Here is a 21,234-nt window from a genome sequence, read left to right as displayed (position 1 = left end):
CTCAATCCCAGGTCCCTGGGATCATGACCTGAGCTGAAGACAGAAGTTTAACCGACTGAGCCACCCAGGTGCCCCACAACCTTGTTCTTCTAAATAAGGCCAATAAAAGTAAAAAATAAAACAAAATAAAAATTGCTTAAAATTCACTCAGTCAGCTAGCTAGACAACATCCACTATGTACCTGACACATTACTAAGTGCCGGGGACAGAGACTTGAGTAAAACCACCAATTTTCTAAAGAAGGTCTAAATAGTAGGAAGGAATGGCATGAAAGGAGACTGCTATATGACAGAAGAAATTGATGCAAGGTAAGGGACTGCTCAGAGGAGGCGGAGAACAAGTCTGGGGTCAGAGTGATGGTATGAGGGAAAGTTTCCAAAAGCAAGTAACTTATAAGGGTTTTTGAAGTAAAGAGTAAGTCTTTGTTCAGGTGACAGACATATATAAAAAGCCTGATCAACAGCAAGGAGGCAGGAAATAGGTTGATATGTCTGGGGTTCAGTATAGCTGGCACAGAAAGTATGTGGTTGATGGAAGAGAGAAGTAGAGGGGAGGAGCCAGAGTACAGATCACACAGGGCTTTGTATGCCATGCCAGAGGGATTCCTGATCAGATGCATGTTAAAAAGAAACAGCACCTATACTATACGTGATTACATATTTAGAAGAAAGAATTAATAGACTTGGCAAACAAAATTTTGGAGTAGCAGGTAGCTAAGGAAGAAGGGAATGCAAAGTGATTCCTAGTTTTCTGGGTTAGGAAACTAGATAAATAGTGTCAAAACCAAAACCAGGAAGAGAAGAAAAGACCATGCGAAAAAGAGGGTCGTGGTGAGTTATAAAATGTTAGGGCCAATACTCAGATACTGGTATCTTTCAGAATAACTGCTCGTTCACTATCTCTTCTCTATTGTACCATACAGCCAGCGCCCCAGGTGGTAGACCAGTGATGGACATTAATCCAGGACGGGCTGAGGACTTCAACCAGCACAGGTTCTTCCCTTGAACAGAAGATGCAAGAATTACAGAGTCAAGGCTGCCACTGTAAAGTGGCCCTGGACACATCTAGGGAGTGAAAGCTGTCTGGGGAGCTGGAGAGAAAGAGAGGGAGAAGAGGGGCTGGGGTGGAAACTGAAGAAAAGCAGAGAGGAGCACAAAATGAAGAGAAAAGGAACAAGAAGGAACCTAAGCGAACCAGCTAAGTTTCTGAGAGCTCTCTACATCCTGACCATCTGCAGGCAAGGTTAAACTGAGGTCCTGCACTTAGACCTAAGAAACCCTACAGTCCTCTGCAGCTTAGCTGAGTGAGTCAGGTAAAAATGTTCAGTTTCAGGTGCACGTGCAAACACATAAGTGGAGCTAAATCTAAGAGAGCACATCTTATGGGAAAGATCTGCCTCAGAGAGAGATTACAGTGTCCAGAATAGTGATAGTAGTTAAACTTTGAGTGGCCAGAATGGAGAGTACAGTGTGAGAAGCTAAAGAACTAACTGAAGGGGAACACCAGCGTACAGGTACAGGTCAGAGTTAATCCTATTCAAGGATATTGATGAACAGATAGGGAGGAGCTAAACTCGGCCTTGGGAACGGAATGGCAAATGAGGAAGTCAAGATCGCAGTGGCTATACTATTAGGAACAAAGAAGCTATTCCAGTAAGGAAAAGGAGACAGTGAGAGTCAGTTAAAGGAGGATAATGGGTGTTCAGGCACAAACTAAACAAGTTTATCAGCTGAGGAACACCCACATTAAGAAAAAGTCTGAAGCTATCAGTGAGATAAGGCATAAGTAATAAAAGAGACAAAAGAAAGGAACATGGCAAATCAAGAGGGATTGGCCTTGAATAGAAGGGGAAAGGAAAAACCAGCCCTGTCCCCTACACCCCCCCCTCCCCCAGCGACCAGTAAGAATAAAAATATCAGTCTAGGTTTAGTTTCCAAAGAAACGAAGACTTAAACCTTAGAGAGTTTCACCACATCTCACTCTTAAAATACCAAAATACAAGGAAGATCGTATTGAAAACAATTATTAACATTACTAAAGGTTAGATGCTAAAAGGGTAAATGTCTAGAAGGGCCTTACTCTACCAAAAATACAAAATAAATAAGTAGCTGGCAATTTAGTAAAGTAAGAATTTAGGAAGTGTAAGTAATATTATAATAATATATAAAAACTTGTCAACTGTAGCTTTGCAATTAAAAGACAGAGTAAACACATTAGACATTTTGTCAAATGTCTGCGTCAAAGGGCATTTGACCTTTTATGCCCACCAACAGTGAGTAAGACTGCCTGCCATGTCAGGACGTTCTCTCCAACAAGATAGATTTTTTAGATTCATCTTAGTCTAAGGGCCAGTGATTTTTACATTGCTCAGTCTATCCCTTCACCTGTTGTATGAGCTATTAATTTAATAATTATTTAATAAATAAATAATTTAATTTAATTTAATAAAGTATCCACCAAAATAGGTATTACCAGTAACTACAGTAGAGAAAAGTGAAAAGGGAGAGAAAAGAGAAGAGAAAATGTGATAGGACAAGTAGAAATAAAGGAAAAAAATTCAATAGTCATGCAGGTGGTACCACCCTCCTGGGTACCTCGATGACTCCACTCTTCCAGAGAAGGGCATTACTTGTTTTTTACCCTCTTGGTAAAAATACCATGCTGAGTTTCTACTGGGCATCTTTAAAGATAACTTAAAGGTTTCAATTAATTATTTACTACTTGATTTCTTGAATGCACTAGAGAAAAATAATCTAAATAAAGAGTAGAGATTTATGAAAGGGACTTGTAAGTCATAGTATGGATTCTTGATGATCCTACAGCCATAAAAGATCACAATGCACATATGCTTATGGAATCTGCGTACTAGACGAGTAAGAGAAATATTACACCTCTTCTGTACTTGGACCACTGTCTGCAGCTTCTAGGTTTTAGAGACGAAGAAAGAAAACGGGACTTTGAAACAAATTGAGCCTTCAGCGTTTGTCAGACACCTTCTTAGTGATAAGAAACAGGATGGGGATGGGGAAGAGGGAAGACATGCTTAGGATCAAATGCATAAGAACAAAAACCATTTTGGTCCTTTCAGCACATAAGGCGAGGGCACAGAGGAACTACAACTTTAAAAAGCCATCAATCATTATGATCAAAGAAAGGGGTTTGCCCATTGAAAATAATACTGCTACCTTTGAAAACACTACCACCACCAAAGCCACCTAGTTCGTCACTCCCTTCTTGAAACAGTCTCTTGGTTTCCTAGACATTACACTTGGCTCTTTTTCTTCTTCTGGCTACACTTTTTCAATCTCTTTGACTTATTCTTCTTCATCTTGCTAAGATCTAAATCTACAGTGTCTTGGGGTGGTCAGGCCTCTTTTCTTGGCTACATGCAGTTGATTCCAACTTTGCACACTTTGTTTTCTGGGTATGAGAGACTAAGATACTAACAGATCATACAATTAACCCCATTGTCCCTCACTTGCCCCAGCAACAACCATAAAACTTGGAAAGTATATGCTATATTAAAAATACAAATCTTGGGGCACCTGGGTGGCTTAGTGGGTTAAAACCTCTGCCTTCGGCACAGGTCATGATCTCAGGATCCTGGGGTCAAGCCCTGCATTGGGCTCTCTGCTCAGCAGGGAGCCTGCTTCCCCCCTCTCTCTGCCTGCCTCTCTGCCTACTTGCGAACTCTCTCTGTGTCAAATAAATAAATGAAATCTTTAAAAAAAAATATATATATATATATATATATGTTGTTAACTGGTCCTCCTGGTGAACCGACTAATGATTTTTATTAGGAGGAAAGTCCTTATCTGAAAAATGCTCTTAGGAAGCTGTCCCTTGTAAGGATGCCTACAATAAACAAACTTAAAAATCTGCAGACTTATGAGGCATGACCCACCGGAGAAAATCATTTAAGCCATCTAACCCTGGGGAACAGAACCGAGAAGTTTCAAAACCTAAATGCAATTTGCTATGAAAATAACTACACTTCCTCATTTAGAGACCTAATCATTTACTCTTGCCCAGAAAGTGCCAGTCTGATGTAAAAAGGACATGTGGAATCACCCAGATTCCTGGATCTCTCTCCTTGCTTCACGTGCATTTCATAGCAGAGCCCTGAAACTATCAGCAAAGCTGGACTGTAGGTAAGATCTCTAATATGTGTCTAATTTGTTTTTTTGTATTGGCATACAGGCAAAAGATGAAACTGTCAAAAACAATTATGATCTAGGACGAACTTCATACTGTTAGTTTAGCAGGATAAGTGAACTAACGTAAATTTGATACAACTAACTAGCACAGTATCCTTCCAGGAAAAATAAGGCACCTTTTACCCTATGGAATTCGTAGGAGAAAACAACCAAAAGTATATGAAATTACAGAGAAATTTCTCAGCAAATTTTTAAAAAGCAAATACAACCAGAAATGCATAAAATGTTAATTAATATATGAAAATATATGATGATAAACATATAACCCAGTGGTTATATGCAGCCCAGAACTCTTCTAAACATGTCATGTGAAATAAGAATCTGTGTAATTTACAGAGTTGGGGTGAAATTCAAATGTCGGGATATAAATATTATCATAAACTAAACCGTTTTTCCTATTTGTACTCCACTAATGCGAACTACTTAGAAATAGGTTATGGAGGGGCTGAGAGCAGACAATCCTAACAGCTGACGCAAGCTCAAAGTTCGCTTTGAGTAGGAGATCTGAGCACATCAAAAGAAAGGAAAATGGAAACAAAATTAGGAAGATTTAAAATAGAGATGTAAGGGTAGCAAGCAGAGCAAGGTCTCACAGAACCCATACACTCTCAGTGCACAGGAAAACCAACATATGGAAGAGTAATAGCCTCGGTGAGGAATAAGTAAGGAAAAGCAAGCAGAGAGAGGTAACTGAATATACTTAGTTGCGAGGAATTCAAGAATTTGAAAACGTGTTGTAACTCTCTAGGCCTTTGTCCCCTGTAGGACAAGTATCCTGTTTATTATTATATTCTCTCATCCAATCTCTAGGACACTAGAATCTAGGTACATTTTAGGAAATTCTTCCTTACTGAAGCAGCACAATTAAGTAGTTAGTTACATTCACTTCATAATCTATTTGGAAGCCCACCACCCAGTAACTATCTGACCTTGGGAAAGCTGTTTGACTTCTCTAAGAAGTTTCTAATTCGTATTTGTATTTTGTATTTCTGTTTTTGTATTTTCGTATTTTCTAAGATTGGGACAAGAATGATACCAACTTCCCAAGATCGTGAATATAAAACACACAATATACTACCTGGCACATAGTAAATGCTTACTAAAAGTCAGTCATTTTATTTACTATTTAAGAAGGAATTTCTTAAACATTTAGATTGACTTCTGTGTATGTCTCAATTTTACCATCTCCTTCTGTAGCTAAAAGGAATCAGTAAAAGTTGATAAGCTACATTAATTTCCAAAGAAAAAAGAACTGTTTAGGAAGACAGTATTTATACTAACATCAAAGTAAAAAGCATGAATACTATTAGAAAAGGCAGCAAAGACTTGGTATTCATACATTACAGTCTATAAAATTAGAACCTATGATTTTATAGTATCGTAAAGATCAGGGCATTTTTTTTCTTGGTCAGAAAACACCAACTCCCATTTCTAAAAATATCTCAGGTTTTTCTTGAGGAAGTCAGCTTGCAACAAAATACCCTATTATCACAGAAAACAAGTATAGGACAATATGTCATGAACAACTCTGTAAAAATCTAGTGGTATATGGGCCAAAGAAAAAAATCATCTGGAAAAACAAATAAGTAGAGGTTCTTCTCCAAATTTATTTGAGACTGCTCTGTTTGTGACTATTTCTTTGATACTCCCATGCAGATGATGAACACTTCATTAAGAAATTACAAATGACCTTTCAATTTTCAAAAATCCTCTATGCATTTGATTCTTCTAGAAAAGTAGCTTAATTTTGTAAAAGAATCATGAATGAGAAATAAAATTTCAAATGTAAGAAAAGTGTACAGTCTTTTTAGTATACTTTTTATTCTGGCTTTTACATTTAAATGTAATCCAGTTTTTAAATAGCACTATGAAAGAAGTTGATATAAAAGTATCCAATCTACATCACTACTAAAAAGAATTCAAAGTATATATATGTATATATATACTATTAATTTTAAATGCAAGGAATATACAGGTTACAAATTTTAGCTTTCTATGAGGCAATAATCCCATAATGGTCTTAAATAATCATAGTAAACTAGGAAAACAAACAAACAAGGTCACAACACTGCAATCTTGTGAACCTATAAACTTTAATTATCATTCAGCCTGCTTTCCTGTTGCTGATGAGGTTTAAGAATAAGAGAAAACAACTTTCACATACAGATCAAACAGGACTTTCTTTCGAATTAAATTAAATTCACTATAAAGAGCTATAGAAAGGTAATAAATATATTTTAACTTCAAACTCTTTGTATATAGGCTTATTGTATATAATATATCCTTTCTAGGGTAAGAGAAAATCAGCAGTTACACAGTAGTTCAAAGCATATGAATAATTTAGGGCTGCAAAAATGACTATTCAGAAGAAATTACAGGGAAAAATTTAGGTAAGGAATGTAATTAAGGACAGACCTTGGTTAAGAGAAAGTGAAAGAAAAAATGGGATAAATCGTAATTTTCTACCTCTGTGCTGCACTCAAAACAGAAATCTCTATAAAGACTGTATTTCTCAGAGGAATTTCACAGAAAAAAAAGGTACATGAAAAAGCCCACATTATGTGTGATCCATACTGACACAAACAATAATAAAGACTCACAAATATTTTGACCGAATGACTAGATAAAAGGGGGATTAAATCTTTGAGAAAGAAAAGATACATTGAATGGATTCTGTGAATTTTGCAGACCTGGGAACATAAAACAAAAAGACGCAACAAAAAACTCACACAAAGAATCATGTCCACCTCTATTTCTACTCAGATTAACTGTGATAACTTTGTCCTATAAAACACTATCATCCCTTCCAAAGGAAAAAAATGGTGAAAAGCTTTGATGATCTAACTCAATTAAAATATTGTTAGGGAATTCTCTTGCCCTTTTATCTATCTCAAAACTTGGAAGTTATACCAAAATGTAATAGTTAAACATACATGCAAAATGACCCTGCAATTAAGGTAATTGCTGGTACCAAATGTTGTTTTTAAGTTCTGCAATAAAACAGTCTCCCAGACATTTAATAGTATGTCATTTGGTAAATGAAAGTTTCCACAAAGTAAGAGCAGTGAGAAGACCTAAAAATTATGCTAGTGAAGAGTCTGGCTGAAAGAAACAAAAATATGGATCTTTTTGGTCCAGCACTAATTTTATTTCAAGTTACTACAGAGCTGAATAAAACTCTGACACCACCACACAAAAATTTATTGAGTTGGCAGTAGGAAAAGCATGATGTCAGCCACCAATATCACCGTCCGCATTACCAAATAGTAAGAACACTTTCATTCTCGAACTTAACGTAGACTTTTTATGTATGAAGTTAGAGTAAAAATAAAAATCTCAGGCATGAGGCATTATTAAACACAGATGAGTTTAGTTTGGCATAGTTTCCATGTAAATTATTCTAGAGCTTCAACAAATTCAGTAAAAGACATAGAAAAAAATGCAAGCTTAAACACATTACAATTTTCTAAATGTGCTACATTCTTCACCAAACAGATCCATAAAATTAAATCTTAGTCAACTGGCAATAATATTCAAATAACTAACACCACACACACACACACACACAGGCAATAATATTCAAATAACTAACACCACACACACACACAGCTGAGAGGAGACACGGAAACACACCTATGTATACACACCCACACAAGGCCTACCTTCATAGCATGAATTTCTTCAAGCAGTCGTTGTGCCCGCCTCTGGTTTTTTAACAGTGCATCTTCGGTACCCCTGTAAAAAATACATGAAAATATACAGCCAGGAAAAGCATGTATTTTAGAGTCCAATCATAATTAAAAGTCTCTTCCTTTCTTTTAGAAAAGCATAATGTGTAAATAACAAACACTGTCATCCTGCACTGCCTTGAACAACCCCACTGTCCAACACCAATTCCATCAACAAACCCAAGTTTTTGGCACACAGAAGCATTACCTGGCATTATATTAATGATGATTACTACTGAGACACAGCAGGCCTTCAAATCCCTTAATGGATAGCCAAATAATAGATTTTAATCAACTGCTTAATGGCACACTGCATTTAATGTAACTTCATAAGCTATAGTTAAAGGTCAGATGTAATTTTATTAAATAAAATTTTGTTCTCTGGAACTAAAGGAATACCTAAAAAGAAATATCCGATTATATAAGAGAGAAAGGTTATTTATGATAGAACAAGAAATTAATCAGGAACAAAATATATGTGAAAACTAAGTATGCTGAAAGTGTTGCTACAACATGCTTACTCTAATCCTAGTGATAAGGAAATTACAAAATATTATTAAAAATAGATGGAACATAATGTTTTCATAAACACTTCCACAAGGTAATGAAGATTTCCAATGAATTAGCAATTTAAGGAATAAACTGATATAAAATCTTTCTAACTTATTCAAGGTATTACTAGATTTATTACAGTATTTTCAACATCTTAAAATAACTTCCAATAACATAAAATACACAAATAACTCTGAAGGACTTTCATTCTGAAAAGGCCAGAAGGAGAGTTCTGAAAAAACAGCAGAATCATTGTGATTTTTAAGCAAATATGGCCCAAACTATGCAAGGACATGCTGACACAGCACACTGTAACCCACTCAGATCCTCTCTCCATATAAAAAAGAAAGTGTTATATGAGTAAGATAATTATTCCTCCTGGTCCCACCCTCAGATTTTGTAAATACTGAATAAAAACAACTTCTGACATTCTATTAGTCATAGGACCATGACTTCAAGTGACTAACTTTTTTGACTTCAGTCTGCCAACACTTCTGACAAGTTTTCGGATAACCAACACCCGGATTCTCTTCACTTCTTTTCTCATCTTCACAACCTTTGAGGAATAAAACCAAAATTAGAAAGGTTCTCTCTTAATTTGAGATGAAAATCACTTTATTTTGAGTCTTAATATTAACAGGTTAAGTCTAATCACTTTAACCAAATTTTCAACCATATTCAGTTTGATGAAACCAAACTTCTTCTGTAAGAGAATAAATCAACATTCTAAAAATGTGCCTGAAGACTTAAGAGAAACAAGCTATGATTTTTTTTAAAAGGTCACAGCATTCTCAGTGATTAGTATTTTAATAGTGCACTTATATTTTGTGCCTGAACATAATAAACGATTGCATTCCCTGCGATGAGAGAGCATCACATTCATCTTTGTACCCTTGCAATTTAAAACAGAGCTTTACCCATAATGGCAGGAATTTACTGAACGTTTACGTTACCAAAAGCAAATGTGTGAAAGGGATAATATTTTACTTATTTATACAGCAACCCTTCCATTTGTTTCTAGTAATAAATTTCAAGCCTAACTTTAAAAGAGATGTGAGAAACACCAGGGTGCATGCGTACACGCACGCACACTGACAGATGCTTTAAATCATCCTGTTAGACAACAGTGCTGAACTCTGAGACCAAAAAACCCCAGAAAGACTGTCCAAAAAATGGAAATAATCGAATGATGAAGAACTACATATTATAACAGTACTTAGTACATCAGGATGCTATCATTTTGAGTTTATATTTTGTCTGTTGCTATTACTAATCAAATATCTCATCCTTCCTCCTGGAATGTTCTTCTTCCCCTTCTCCACTTTAAGGACCATATAAAATTCAGATTAAGATATTCCTGAGAAGTCTTCAGTGACTTCTTCAGATGGAGATAACTCCTCCAACCTTCACACTCCCACTATACTTTACAGGCAGTATCTATCTTACTGTAGTCTCTGACTGCTCATGTAGCCATCTTTTTTTATAGTCTGGGCACTCCTTGAGGACGGGACCTTGTGGTACCGAAATCATTTTTTCTGAGCATTGCTAGAGTGTCTGGCACATACGATCCCTCAAATTCTCCTTGCCAAAATAGCAACATCAACATCATCCTGTTTCTTCAAGGCTCTTGCATTTGGCTATAACCCTGTCTCTTACCCTCAGTCTATTTCACCCCCTTATTCAGTGAAGATAGTGTCAATCGGCTTACAATTTACCTCCGTCCTAACTTTTCCCACCATTGTGAGTGACGTAGATGTCCATGTAATATTCATGTAATATAACCTATCCATTATCATATCCTCACTTGTTGATGTCCTGTGTTCATCACCTTATCTATTCAGTCTCAGCACCCACGTCCAAGGTAACACTGTGGTCCTTGTTATCACTTATAAGGGATCCATTTTTATAACCATTAATTTAAATAGTCTACATTGAGATCAAAATGCCTATTTCCTTGTTCAACTTAATATACCACCACCATTTTTTACTTCACTGGGGCCAATAGTTCACTGACCCCATACTCTCTCTCAAATGATTGGTCATGTTCTTTTCCATTTTCCTTTTATTCAGTTTATGTACATGATCAATACTTGCTAATACCTTAAACCGTCCTATCCTTCCCGTTAGCAATTACTCTAGCTAATCCTGGATGAAATAATCATCCTGAGGGGTTTTTTTTTTGCCCCCTCCCCAAAGATTCGTTTATTTATTTTAGAGAGAAAGCCAGCAGGGGGAGGGGCAGGAGGAGAGAGAGGATCCTCAAGCACACTCTGTGCTAAGCACAGAGCCAGATGAGGGGCTCAATCCCAGGATCCTGACATCATGACCTGAGCTGAAACCAAGTATCAGCCACCCAACGAACTGAGCCACCCAGGAACCCCTCATGCTGAGTTCTTTATTGCAGCCCACAAGAGCTGGGAAATACTTGAGACATTCTATCTACACTAAATTCATTATAACTAACACGAAATGGGCTTCTATACACTCTTAGGAAAACTATTCTATTTTTTTTTTTTTTCCAATTCCTTCTACAATGACTATTTTAAACCTCTGCCTGCCTTCTAAAACACCTGACCTTCCTCTTTTCTCTTTCCAATTTTATGGAGAAAATGAACATCAAAGGGGAACCATCATCTTTCCACTACAATGAATGCAAATTTACTTGTATCACCTCCTCTCCTCTATTAACCTATTCTCCTACCCAATGTGTGACATTCATCTTCTAGTTGTATTCTGGATCTCACTTTTTCTGCTTTCTTAGAACCCTTACTACACACTACCCCTTTACTCTTGCACTGTCGATCTTTTACATGGTTGTTTCTATTGATTTTTAATCGTGCTTAATTCATTTTCACTAGAGACAAGACAAACATTCTCACTATGAAGATCACTAGGAGTACCCTCTCTCTACAACTGCCTCAGAGCCAAGCTTACAGAGAGGCTCAAAGTCCCTAACTCCATTTCTACTTACCACATAATCCCGTTGGATTTCCATTCTCATCAGTCCACTAAAAGCTATTACACAAGACATCAATGATTTCCAAAAGTACCTCAAATCCAACAGGAATTTTTCAGGCTTCACTTTACTTGCAATCTCGGCAGCATCTGACACTGTTGACCACTTTCTCCTTCTAAAGAACACTTAGAATACTCTCCAGGATTTCCTCCATCCTCTCTAGTCACTCTACCTTGCTCTTCTTTGAAGACTCCTTCACCCCTAGCTAGTTTTAAGTTCAAAGGCAGTCCTGAGCCAACTCTTCTTTTCACAACATACTTTTTAGACCTAAGTGATCTTACCTGTGTATATTGTAATTTCCCACCTAAACAAGATGACTCAATAATTTCTTGCTTTCAGCTAAGACTCTCTTTTAGCTCCAGACCTAAATGTGCAACTGTCTACTTGGTATTTCCTTTTCAGCAGGCTTAAAATCATCTACCACACACACGTGAACCCATGTTCTTCACTCCCAAGTGGATTCCTTTTTTGTTGTTTTATATTTCAGGGAAAAGAACAATCCTTTTGTTCAATTATAAACCTAGGGCTCATTTTAAGTAGCTTTCTTTTCTAAATCCCTCACAATCAATCTGTTACCAAGTTGTGTCAATTTTACCTCCAATTATATCCCAAATTGTACCACTTTTCCCCCTATCTTGACCTCCTCGTTCTCGTGGGTGAGTTACTGGTAACTGGTTTGTCTACATCCATTCTTGCCCCTCTCCAACCAGTTATTCACAACTCAGAATACTTTTTTCCTATGATTTTATTTATTTGACAGAAAGGGAGAGAAAGGGAGTTAGTGTGCATACACGCACCAGAGGGAGAGAGAGAAGTAGATTCCCCAGTAGGCAGGGAGTCCAATTCAGGACTCAATCCCAGTACTCCAGGATTATGATCTGTGCCAAAAGCAGACACTTTTGGTAACTGAACCACAAGGCGCCCTAGAATACATTTTTTAATACACAGATCTGATGATAGACCTTTACTTAATTCTCTTTGTTTGCAGTTTGTCTTAGGATGGCCACATGGGCCTACTTTTAATCCTTTATCTCCACCATGCTTCCACCTACCACCAAGTCTTTACACTTGCTATTCTCTCTGGTAGGAATGCGCTTTACCACTCTTTCATCTCATCCTTCTGATTTTGGATCAAATGCCATTTCTCAGTGAAATCTTTTGTCTTCAGACAGTGTTAAAATTCCCCTTTATAAGTACTTAGGAGTGCTTCTAGAACTTGTCATGACAGTTATTTTAAGTTAAACATTTTATTTGTAATCTGAATACAATCTGATGTGTCTTCTTCCCATGAAGGTCAAGTGTCTGGTTTTACTCAACATTACATCGTAACACCTAACATAGTGATGGTACAGTATGAGTTTTCAATAAGTATTTGTTAAATAAATGACCAGAAAGATTGTAATACTCACTTGTTCATTCACTTTTTCAAATGCCTAATATATTAACAAAGTGCAGAGTGATCAGGTTTCTTTCCTACCAGATATACTAACCTGTTTGGAATTTATTTTGAAGTTCGGTTTAGAAAAAAAATTCATACTTGCATAATAAAAAGCCATTCAGACTAGATTTTAACTGGAAAAAAACAAACAAACTGTAACATTTTAAAAAATTTGTTTATTTGAGAGAGAGAGAGAGAGAGAGAGCCCGCACACACAAGCAGGGAGAGAAGCAGGATCTCTGCTGAGCAGGGAGCCAGACATAGGGTTCAATCCTAGGACATCAAGATCATGACCTGAGCCGAAGACAGACCTTAACTGACTGAGCCACCCACGTACCAAAATTGCTACACTTCATATGCAGCAAAATGGGGATTTATAACATATTTTTCCTAAGGGTCACTTATGAGATAAATTAATAGTGAGTTATAAAGTATGCACTAAAATATATTAGCAACTGTTTCTAATTGCTGTAGTCCACAGGTACATAAGATGATGATATGATATTTGTTAAGTGCTGTCAACTGAACTGAACTAATAAACTGCAGTTAGCAGAGCTGTTCCTCAGTTACATTCCAATCATGGGAAAGCTAAACTCCAATTTTAAAATTCCAATTTAAGAAGTACTATGTTTGTCATTACTGCATAAGGGAATTCTAAAAGAAAAGGGAATGCTTTATGTATGTAGTTCCATGCCAAAACCAAAAAAATCCTTTTCAACTTTTTGACTTTTCCAGTATTTGTGTGCAGGCAGTAGGAAAATTTGATTAAGTTTAATATATTAGAAAAATAAGTACATTCATTTTATGTAACAATGGAAATATTTTATTTTTCTCACAACTGCTCATCCCAAGCACTTACCTTTCTTCAAGCTTTTAACTTTATTTTTGCAAAACTGACAAACTATCAAGAGCCTCTCAGTTAGGATTCAAAATTCATTTGCACTTAGGAATTAGGAAGTAGGTTGACAGAAAACCCACAAGTCAACAAACAGGCCTAAAACATTCAATACTGTCAGAAAGCCAATGTACTACTTAAGGGCAATGTGCTTTGGTTTCCCAACCAAAAGCAAAGAGAACTACCATTGTTAGAAATGTGAAAAGGGTAGGATACTGTCTGGGAAGGAAGGCAGGAGGGAAAGAGAAAAGACAGCAAGGAGAAAATAGAGGTATAATAACGGAATGAAATGTTCTGACAAACAAAATGAAAAAAAAAAAAAGTGAAAGGGAAGAGTTTGAAGAAGAAAATGAAGGACAAATCTCAAGTCATTAGTAAGACTGCCAAACCCAAGCTGAGGGCTTCCAAGTAGCAAAATAATGCATTTAATCTATAAGAGCAGAAAAAAAAAGACACGCAGACACACAACACATGTGCTGAAAGTGAGGGGTCATTGAGAACCTACATAAGCAGATGCCCTCTGTAAGGGTAAAATCTCAACCCAGTAATGTAACCTGGATCACCTCTTGGGTAGACAGTACAAAAATATGATCATATCTAAATTAAGTGGAAAGCTAATATACCTGCTTGGGAAAAGACCATGTGGGTATCTAGGGAAGGGTCAATATAAACACAGGAAAGGGAGTCACAAGAGCAAAAGCTGGCAGTGTCTGATTCAAGCCTTTTGAGTAAGAACTGTTCCCCAGTTCAGAGATGAGAAATCCAGTTTGTACTGGAGTAACTCAATTATGAGGACAAATGTATCACAGCCCAACAACAAACTATATAACTAAAACCCCTTTCTATGGTTCTACATTTCAAGTAGTCAAGGTAGATCAGTATTCAGTAAAAGAATATTTTACAATGTGAGCATTACTGTGTTACATTAGATATATTTAATAAACTAGCTTCCTCATTTTTATAGTCTCTTATAAGCTATGGTTAATGTGAATTTGACTTTGAAAGAATGAGCTATGTTTTGGGGGTGACAAGGATGGCAAGTTTCTGATCTATGAAGCTGAGAGCAAACTATGGTCCAATGGCAAAAGTAAATACTACTTTGAACTGACAGTTAACTATCTAAGAGCCAGTCAACGAGATAGCCACTTTTGGTAATTCATTGACTCTGCCATGCATTTAAATTAATCTCTAAATAAAATTCCATAGTTGTTAGAAAACAATTCTTCCAAGACCTTTAGCTCAGAGTGCTTTTAAAAAAAACCTGAGTGTACCTAAGTTTCTTGGAGTACATTAAAATTTCTAGTTGCTTATTACTCATCAATCCGATTAAAAAAAAAAAAAAAAAGACAACATTCTGTCCATGAGGCTGTTACAAAACAGGCATTCTTCACATACTGCTGATAGAAATACAAATTGGTATACTCCTTCTGGGAAACTCTGGCAACATCTAACAAAATTCCTACTTCTAGGAATCCACCCAGAAGCTATACCTCCAGCAACAGGGAAGGACTATGAATAAAACTGTTCACTGCGGAGTTTTATAAAACACTGCACAAGAGATACAATAATGCATATAAATAAAGCACAAGCAATGTGGTATTCTAGAATCAATGCAGGAGATATGCATGTATTATCATGAGTAAACCCTAAAATTGTGTGGTGAAAAGTAACTTTTAAGGATTTTTTTAAAGCTTTCATTTATTGACTTACTTGAGAGAGAGAGCATGCACACATGCAGGAGAAGGGATGTGAGGGACAAGCAGACTCCCCACTGAAGATGGAGCCCAATGTGGGGCTCAACTGCAGCACCCTAAGATCATGACCTAAGCCAATGTCTGAAGCTTAATGGACTGAGCTACCCTGGTGCCCTGAAAAGTAACTTTTATAATGATACTTGTGGTATAACACTGTCATTAATACAGTAACATATGCACATTTAAAAATATACAGCATAATACTATGGGCATACATAACATAATAAATGCTGATATATGTTTCTAAATTACAAAAAATTGTGGATGAGAAAATTACACTGAATGAGTAAGAATTACTTCCGAGACAGAGAAGGTGGGTGGAATTAAGCATTACAATATAGCAAAATATTGACACTTGATAAATACAAGAAGTAGATCATAAAGACATTTGTTGTATTATTTTTTATATGATTGAACTACATCACAGTTGACAAAATTAATTATTGTATAATTACTTATTATTAATTATTGTGGTATTAATTATAGAGAAGGATTCTAATTTGGCCATTTGGACGATAACTTACTGCTGACTTATATTTTTTTACTTTTGATGAGCAGCAATTTAAAAATGCTAGAATGTGGGGCACCTGGGTGGCTCAGGGAATTAAGCCTTTGCCTTGGGCTCAGGTCATGATCTCAGGGTCCTGGGATCAAGCCCCACATTGGGCTCCCTGCTTGGCGAAAAGCCTGCCTCTCCCTCTCTCTCTCTGCCTGCCTCTGCCTACTTGTGATCTCTGTTTGTCAACTAAATAAATAAAATCTTTTTAAAAAAATGCTAGAATGCTTGGTGATTAACTACAACTTAATCATTATTGAGCATATGCTGCCACCTAGCAAAACTTCCCAGAATAATTTCACAATCAAAGAGAAAATGGTTCTCTTCTTATGGATAGGCCCTGATTTATTACTTTGGGGAAAAAAAATATTAAAAAGTATTACATACTCAACTATGAAATAGGAGCTATGTAACTTCAAAAGCACACACAAATATAGTTCTTGACATTCTTATCTTTTACAATATGTGGAGGCAAATCATTTTGTTCTCTGGCACTTTATTTATTTTTTAAGATTTTGTTTATTTATTTTACAGAGATCACAAGTAGTCAGAGAGGCAGGCAGAGAGTGAGGGGGAAGCAGGTTCCCTGCTGAGCAGAGAGCACGATGTGGGGCTCGATTCCAGGACCCTGAGATCATGACCTGAGCGGAAGGCAGAGGCTTAACCACTGAGCCACCCAGGTGACCCTCTCCAGCACTTTAGATTCTACCTTTACTATCTTATAGAAAGTGGAAAGCGAGTGGGCTTCTTCGTAATTTGCTATTAGCAATGTCTGTTTCATATAAAGGTCCTGGGCCCTCCTATAGAATTAAAGTACATGTTTAGACGGGTTCACTCCCCAGTGCTGATTTTGCATTTCACTGCTGCCTAACGAAACATGACTGGAGCAAATTCAGCTCTGGTTTAACAAATTCTTTATTTACTAGATGCTATGGTGCTGTTGTTTCCAATTCTGCATCCTTTCCCTAATTCTAACGGCAAGGGAGAAAAAGAGACCGTACAGTTAGGAGATTTCCCTCCACCATGTGAACATAAAGTAACTCAAGATGAGCTGTCCATAGTTTCATTTACCCAACACTATTTACTCATTATTACCTATAAACAAGATCCCATGCTTGAGACTAGGGAACATGCTATAAGTCAGTTAAATATTCTCACTTCAAAGTCCATGTAAAGTACTGGTCAAAATAAGAAAATGCAATAAATAATCATAAGGTTGAAGTAAACATGATCTTTTTTTTTTTTTTTAAGAAAAATAAAGGCAAAATTAGAAAGGTAAGATTTTATATACTCAAGAATAAATGTTACTTTAAGAACTTAGAATCAGGAAGTCATCTATAAATGTCAGGTTTTCTCCTTGGAAATTTTTCGAGAAGAATAAAAATATTAAAGGTAAAAGATACTGAAATTTAGCACAATATAATAGGTGCCTGTGCAGGCAGGCTTTTTATGTTCAAAACAGACATTTTGGGAAATTAAATGTGCTATAAAGTAGATGGCCACAGAACTATTTAAAAGAAAAAGTCATAATTAAAAATCAGCACAGATAATGAGTACCAATATTCCAAAGGTAATATCAGAGGTTTATAAATGTCTGAGGATCTGATGAAACCTATGGATTCTTTTCCCCCAAGAGGCACACACACAAACACCAATTTACAGATAGTATCAGGTAGTTACAGGATCCCAGAATTCCTAAATCCCAGTTAAGGAGAGCTAATTTAAGTTATTAAGGATCATAAAATGATGGCTAAAGTTTCTCAAGTTTCTCACTGAACACATCAGTATTGAGGATATGATACTGAGCAAAAGTTTAAAGACAGGTGGAGTAAAGACGGAATCTCTCACATCCACACACCACACACATACTCTCAGCAACTCTTTGAAGTGCTAAAAATAAGTAAAAGGTGTTACAGAAGCTTGTAGAAGGGGTAAAATGAAAGCCAAACCCAGTTTCCCTGAGAAAATAACAAGTAAAGGATAAATATGAAATGGACTGAAAGAAAAAGGGGTTCTGGGTATAAGGAAGAACTTGTGCAAAGGAGGTGTAACAGTGCTATGCTACCTAGTGGAGAAGGCCAGTGAGCATCAAAAGGGGGAGGGAGGGCGGGAAGCAGGAGTATACCTTAAGGGGGAGATGAGACTGGCCTTGTTTAGACTGGTCTTTACCAAAAGCAACAGGAAACCATCAAAAAGGCTGTAAGCAAGGGAGTCGTAAGATTAGATTTCTCTTTTGAAGACAGAACTCCAGCTGCAGGGTGGACATCAGACTGGAGAGAGAGAGAGAGGAGTCAGGACAGTAGTTGGAAGGCCAGCAGCGTAGCGCTGATGAGCGGCGTAGCTTGGACTAGGATGGAACAATAATGAGAAAGTAATGGATCCATTAAAACAGTGAATGTGAACTTTTTTGCAGATACATTTCTCCCAGGGAGAAGTTGTTAATTCATTTCTTTTACCAATGTTCTAAGAGGCAGTTTCTCTCAATTACTATTTTATAGTAATGGCATTGCCACTTATCTGTCATATTTGCTATATATTTCTTTCTAATTGGCTGTCTTTTTAAAATTTGGGGATGTTTCACAGTTTTTATGTAGACAAATCTATATTTGTTTTTCCCCTTGTAGACATTTTTCTCCCATTATAACACCTTCCATCATTTCCACTTTTGCTGTCCTTTCCCCCCACCTTCATATGAGAACGTGTAAGATTTACTTTAACATGGGATATATACGCTTCCTAATTTGATAAGCTCATCTAGTCGCCAGAAAACATGATCATGAAGCACATACACTGGTAGAGAGATACATACATTGGTAGAGAGAAAGAGGTTGACAAAGGTTTCACGAGTAGAAAGTGGGGCGCCTGGGTGGCTCAGCGGGTTAAGCCTCTGCCTTCAGCTCTAGTCATGATCTCAGGGTCCCTGGATCAAGGCCTGCATTGGGCTCTCTGCTCAGCAGGGAGCCTGCCCCTCCCCCCACTGCCTTTCTGCCTACTTGTGATTTCTGTCAAATAAAAAAAATTAATAAAATCTTAAAAAAAAAAAAAGTAGAAAGTGGTCGCACAAAGAACAGACATGCAACCCAGACTGAGGTGAATTTGTGAGGAATTCCTAAAGATCAAATTTTAACTGCTTTAAAAAGAGGACTGAGAATTAGCTAAGTGGAAAAAGGAAACACCTTAAGTGAAGAGGGCTAAAGGATTCTCATTAGTACTCTCACGGCAATTTCAAAACTGAATAGGACGCTCCCTCGTATTTCATAGAATGCCCAAGGATTCACTCCAAAGAAGCTGTATTTTACGTTCTAGGCAAACTAAGGAGAAAAAGCCCACCAAATGTTTTCTGGAAGTAGCACACACTTAGTCTGTGTTGACGCATGTATGTTAAAAAACTTCACAATTCCCCCGTTCTCTATATTCTGTACTCCACTTTCAAGTGAAATTCAGACTACTTAACTTGGCACCAAGGCAGGAACACCATTTAGTTCATTTTCTACTGAATCCCAGAAGTTCTCATCAATGGAGAGTTATCGAACCCTATACCACCCAACGGGTTTCCTCCTACCACCTCTTCCTGCCTTATACCAGCCCCTGTCTGGAATGCTTTCTATTCCTCCACTAAATCACGGACTGCAAGTAAGTGAGCACAGTTGCTTGGAAACAGAAAGTAGGTCTCCACACACCTGTACGACATGAACGGTATGTCCTGGTCATGGCAAACACTTGAAAAGCCACTGAATAAAGAAGATAAAGAACTTCCTTTGCAGTAGCTGCGAGGGCCTCATCTGATTCTTGCTTTTTCCGCTTACTTTAAGTCTTCAGGTGTCTAACGACTTCCGTAAACAGACCACAAAGTGGAAAGGGGACAGAGGCAGAAATGGTACCCTAGTGACACCGACATTTTGCTAGCAGTGATAAGGGGAAACACCTGATTTCAGACCGAATTTAAGAAAGAAGGAGAGAAGCGGCATTAGGGAGGGATAAGTATGAACAACTCTTTCTAAAAACTTTGCGTCCACGGAAGAAAGAAATGGGAGAGTAGCTGGAGTAAGAAACGCGGGCGTCCATCTTAGAAGCGACACGACCGCACTGAAGAGGAGCAGTCCCTTCGTCAAGAGCTCTCAAGCCCTCCGCTTCACCTGCGGCAACCAACAACAGGCAGGAAACGCGTAGAGAGCTTATTAGCGGTCTGGCACTGTGCAAACGCTTCCCACAGTCCAATCAACTTAAATCTCACAACAACCTTGCAAAGAAGCTACTCTGAGGAGCTTCGTTCTACAGACGAGGGCACTGAATATTAAGATTACATGATCTTCCCAACACCCCACACATAAAAATTCACGCGGCCCGAGGACCAGACACAGGTGTTTTGCTGCAGCCACCTGGGAGCCCTGAGGCGAAGTCACTGTGGCCAGGCTCCGAGTTCCGGGAAAGCCGCCCGGGCCCACCCAGAAGCTGCCCAAGCCGCACTCCCCACCCTCGCCCTCAGGACACCACGGGCTTGTCAGAAAGACCCGCAGAAGCCACTGTGGCGGTCCTGAAGGGCAGCCCCACAGGTTCCCCCGGGCCTCGGCGCCTACCTCGTTATTGAGGTTGAGAGTCCCCGGCTGAGCCATGGTGCGTCTGAGAAGACCCCGCGGCAGCAGGCACGTGAACTGGAAATCGCGGCTCCGTCACCACGCCCCTCTACGGCAGCATTTGCGGCCCAAAACTCAATCGCGGCGCGTTCGGGCCGATGCTTGAGCAATAAGGAGATCGGGAACGGAAGTGAATGAGAACAACTTCCGGAGGAGAGTGTTACGGGCTGGAACTGCGCGTTCCTGTGGAAACCAGGCGCGGGCAGGTGGCCCGGAGGGCGCCCCGTAGCTGTCGCCAACGTTAGAAGTTCTTTAAGATGCTGATTTTATTATACTCGTTTGTAGGCGTGGCCCGGCTCTGTAAGGACCATGTTTTTGTGTGCCAGTGGGGAGGTGAAAGCCCTTTTAGGAAAGTAGAGTTGAGTGACCAAATTTTGCTCTGAATTTTTAATCTAGCGTTTGTGAAGATTCCTGTGCTTTTAACAAGCAGTCCTTGTTGGATAC

General features: G+C 38.0%; 1 protein-coding gene across 3 annotated transcripts in view; it reads right to left on the bottom strand.

The window, feature by feature from the left end:
• SRFBP1 (serum response factor binding protein 1) overlaps positions 1–20,926 on the bottom strand; it is a 72,619-nt gene extending 51,693 nt beyond the window's left edge. For 2 of the 3 annotated variants that reach the window (XM_045081404.1, XM_045081405.1), the window contains exons 1-3: positions 20,734–20,926; positions 8,965–9,053; positions 7,880–7,952 (exon numbers count right to left, since the gene is read on the bottom strand). In XM_045081404.1, coding sequence (XP_044937339.1) covers positions 7,880–7,952; positions 8,965–9,053; positions 20,734–20,769 — 198 coding nt within the window. In that variant the 5' untranslated portion in view covers positions 20,770–20,926. The remainder of the gene's footprint in view (positions 1–7,879; positions 7,953–8,964; positions 9,054–20,733) is intronic. The other variant, XM_045081406.1, reaches the window with a different exon arrangement.
• Between the last annotated feature and the right edge of the window lie 308 nt (positions 20,927–21,234).

Source organism: Mustela putorius, unplaced genomic scaffold (assembly GCF_011764305.1).
Source record: "Mustela putorius furo isolate JIRA1106 unplaced genomic scaffold, ASM1176430v1.1 tig00000561_pilon_pilon_pilon, whole genome shotgun sequence".
Taxonomy (NCBI): domain Eukaryota; kingdom Metazoa; phylum Chordata; class Mammalia; order Carnivora; family Mustelidae; genus Mustela; species Mustela putorius.
Note: the sequence above shows the minus strand (reverse complement) of the source record. Positions and strands in the feature narration are given on the sequence as shown.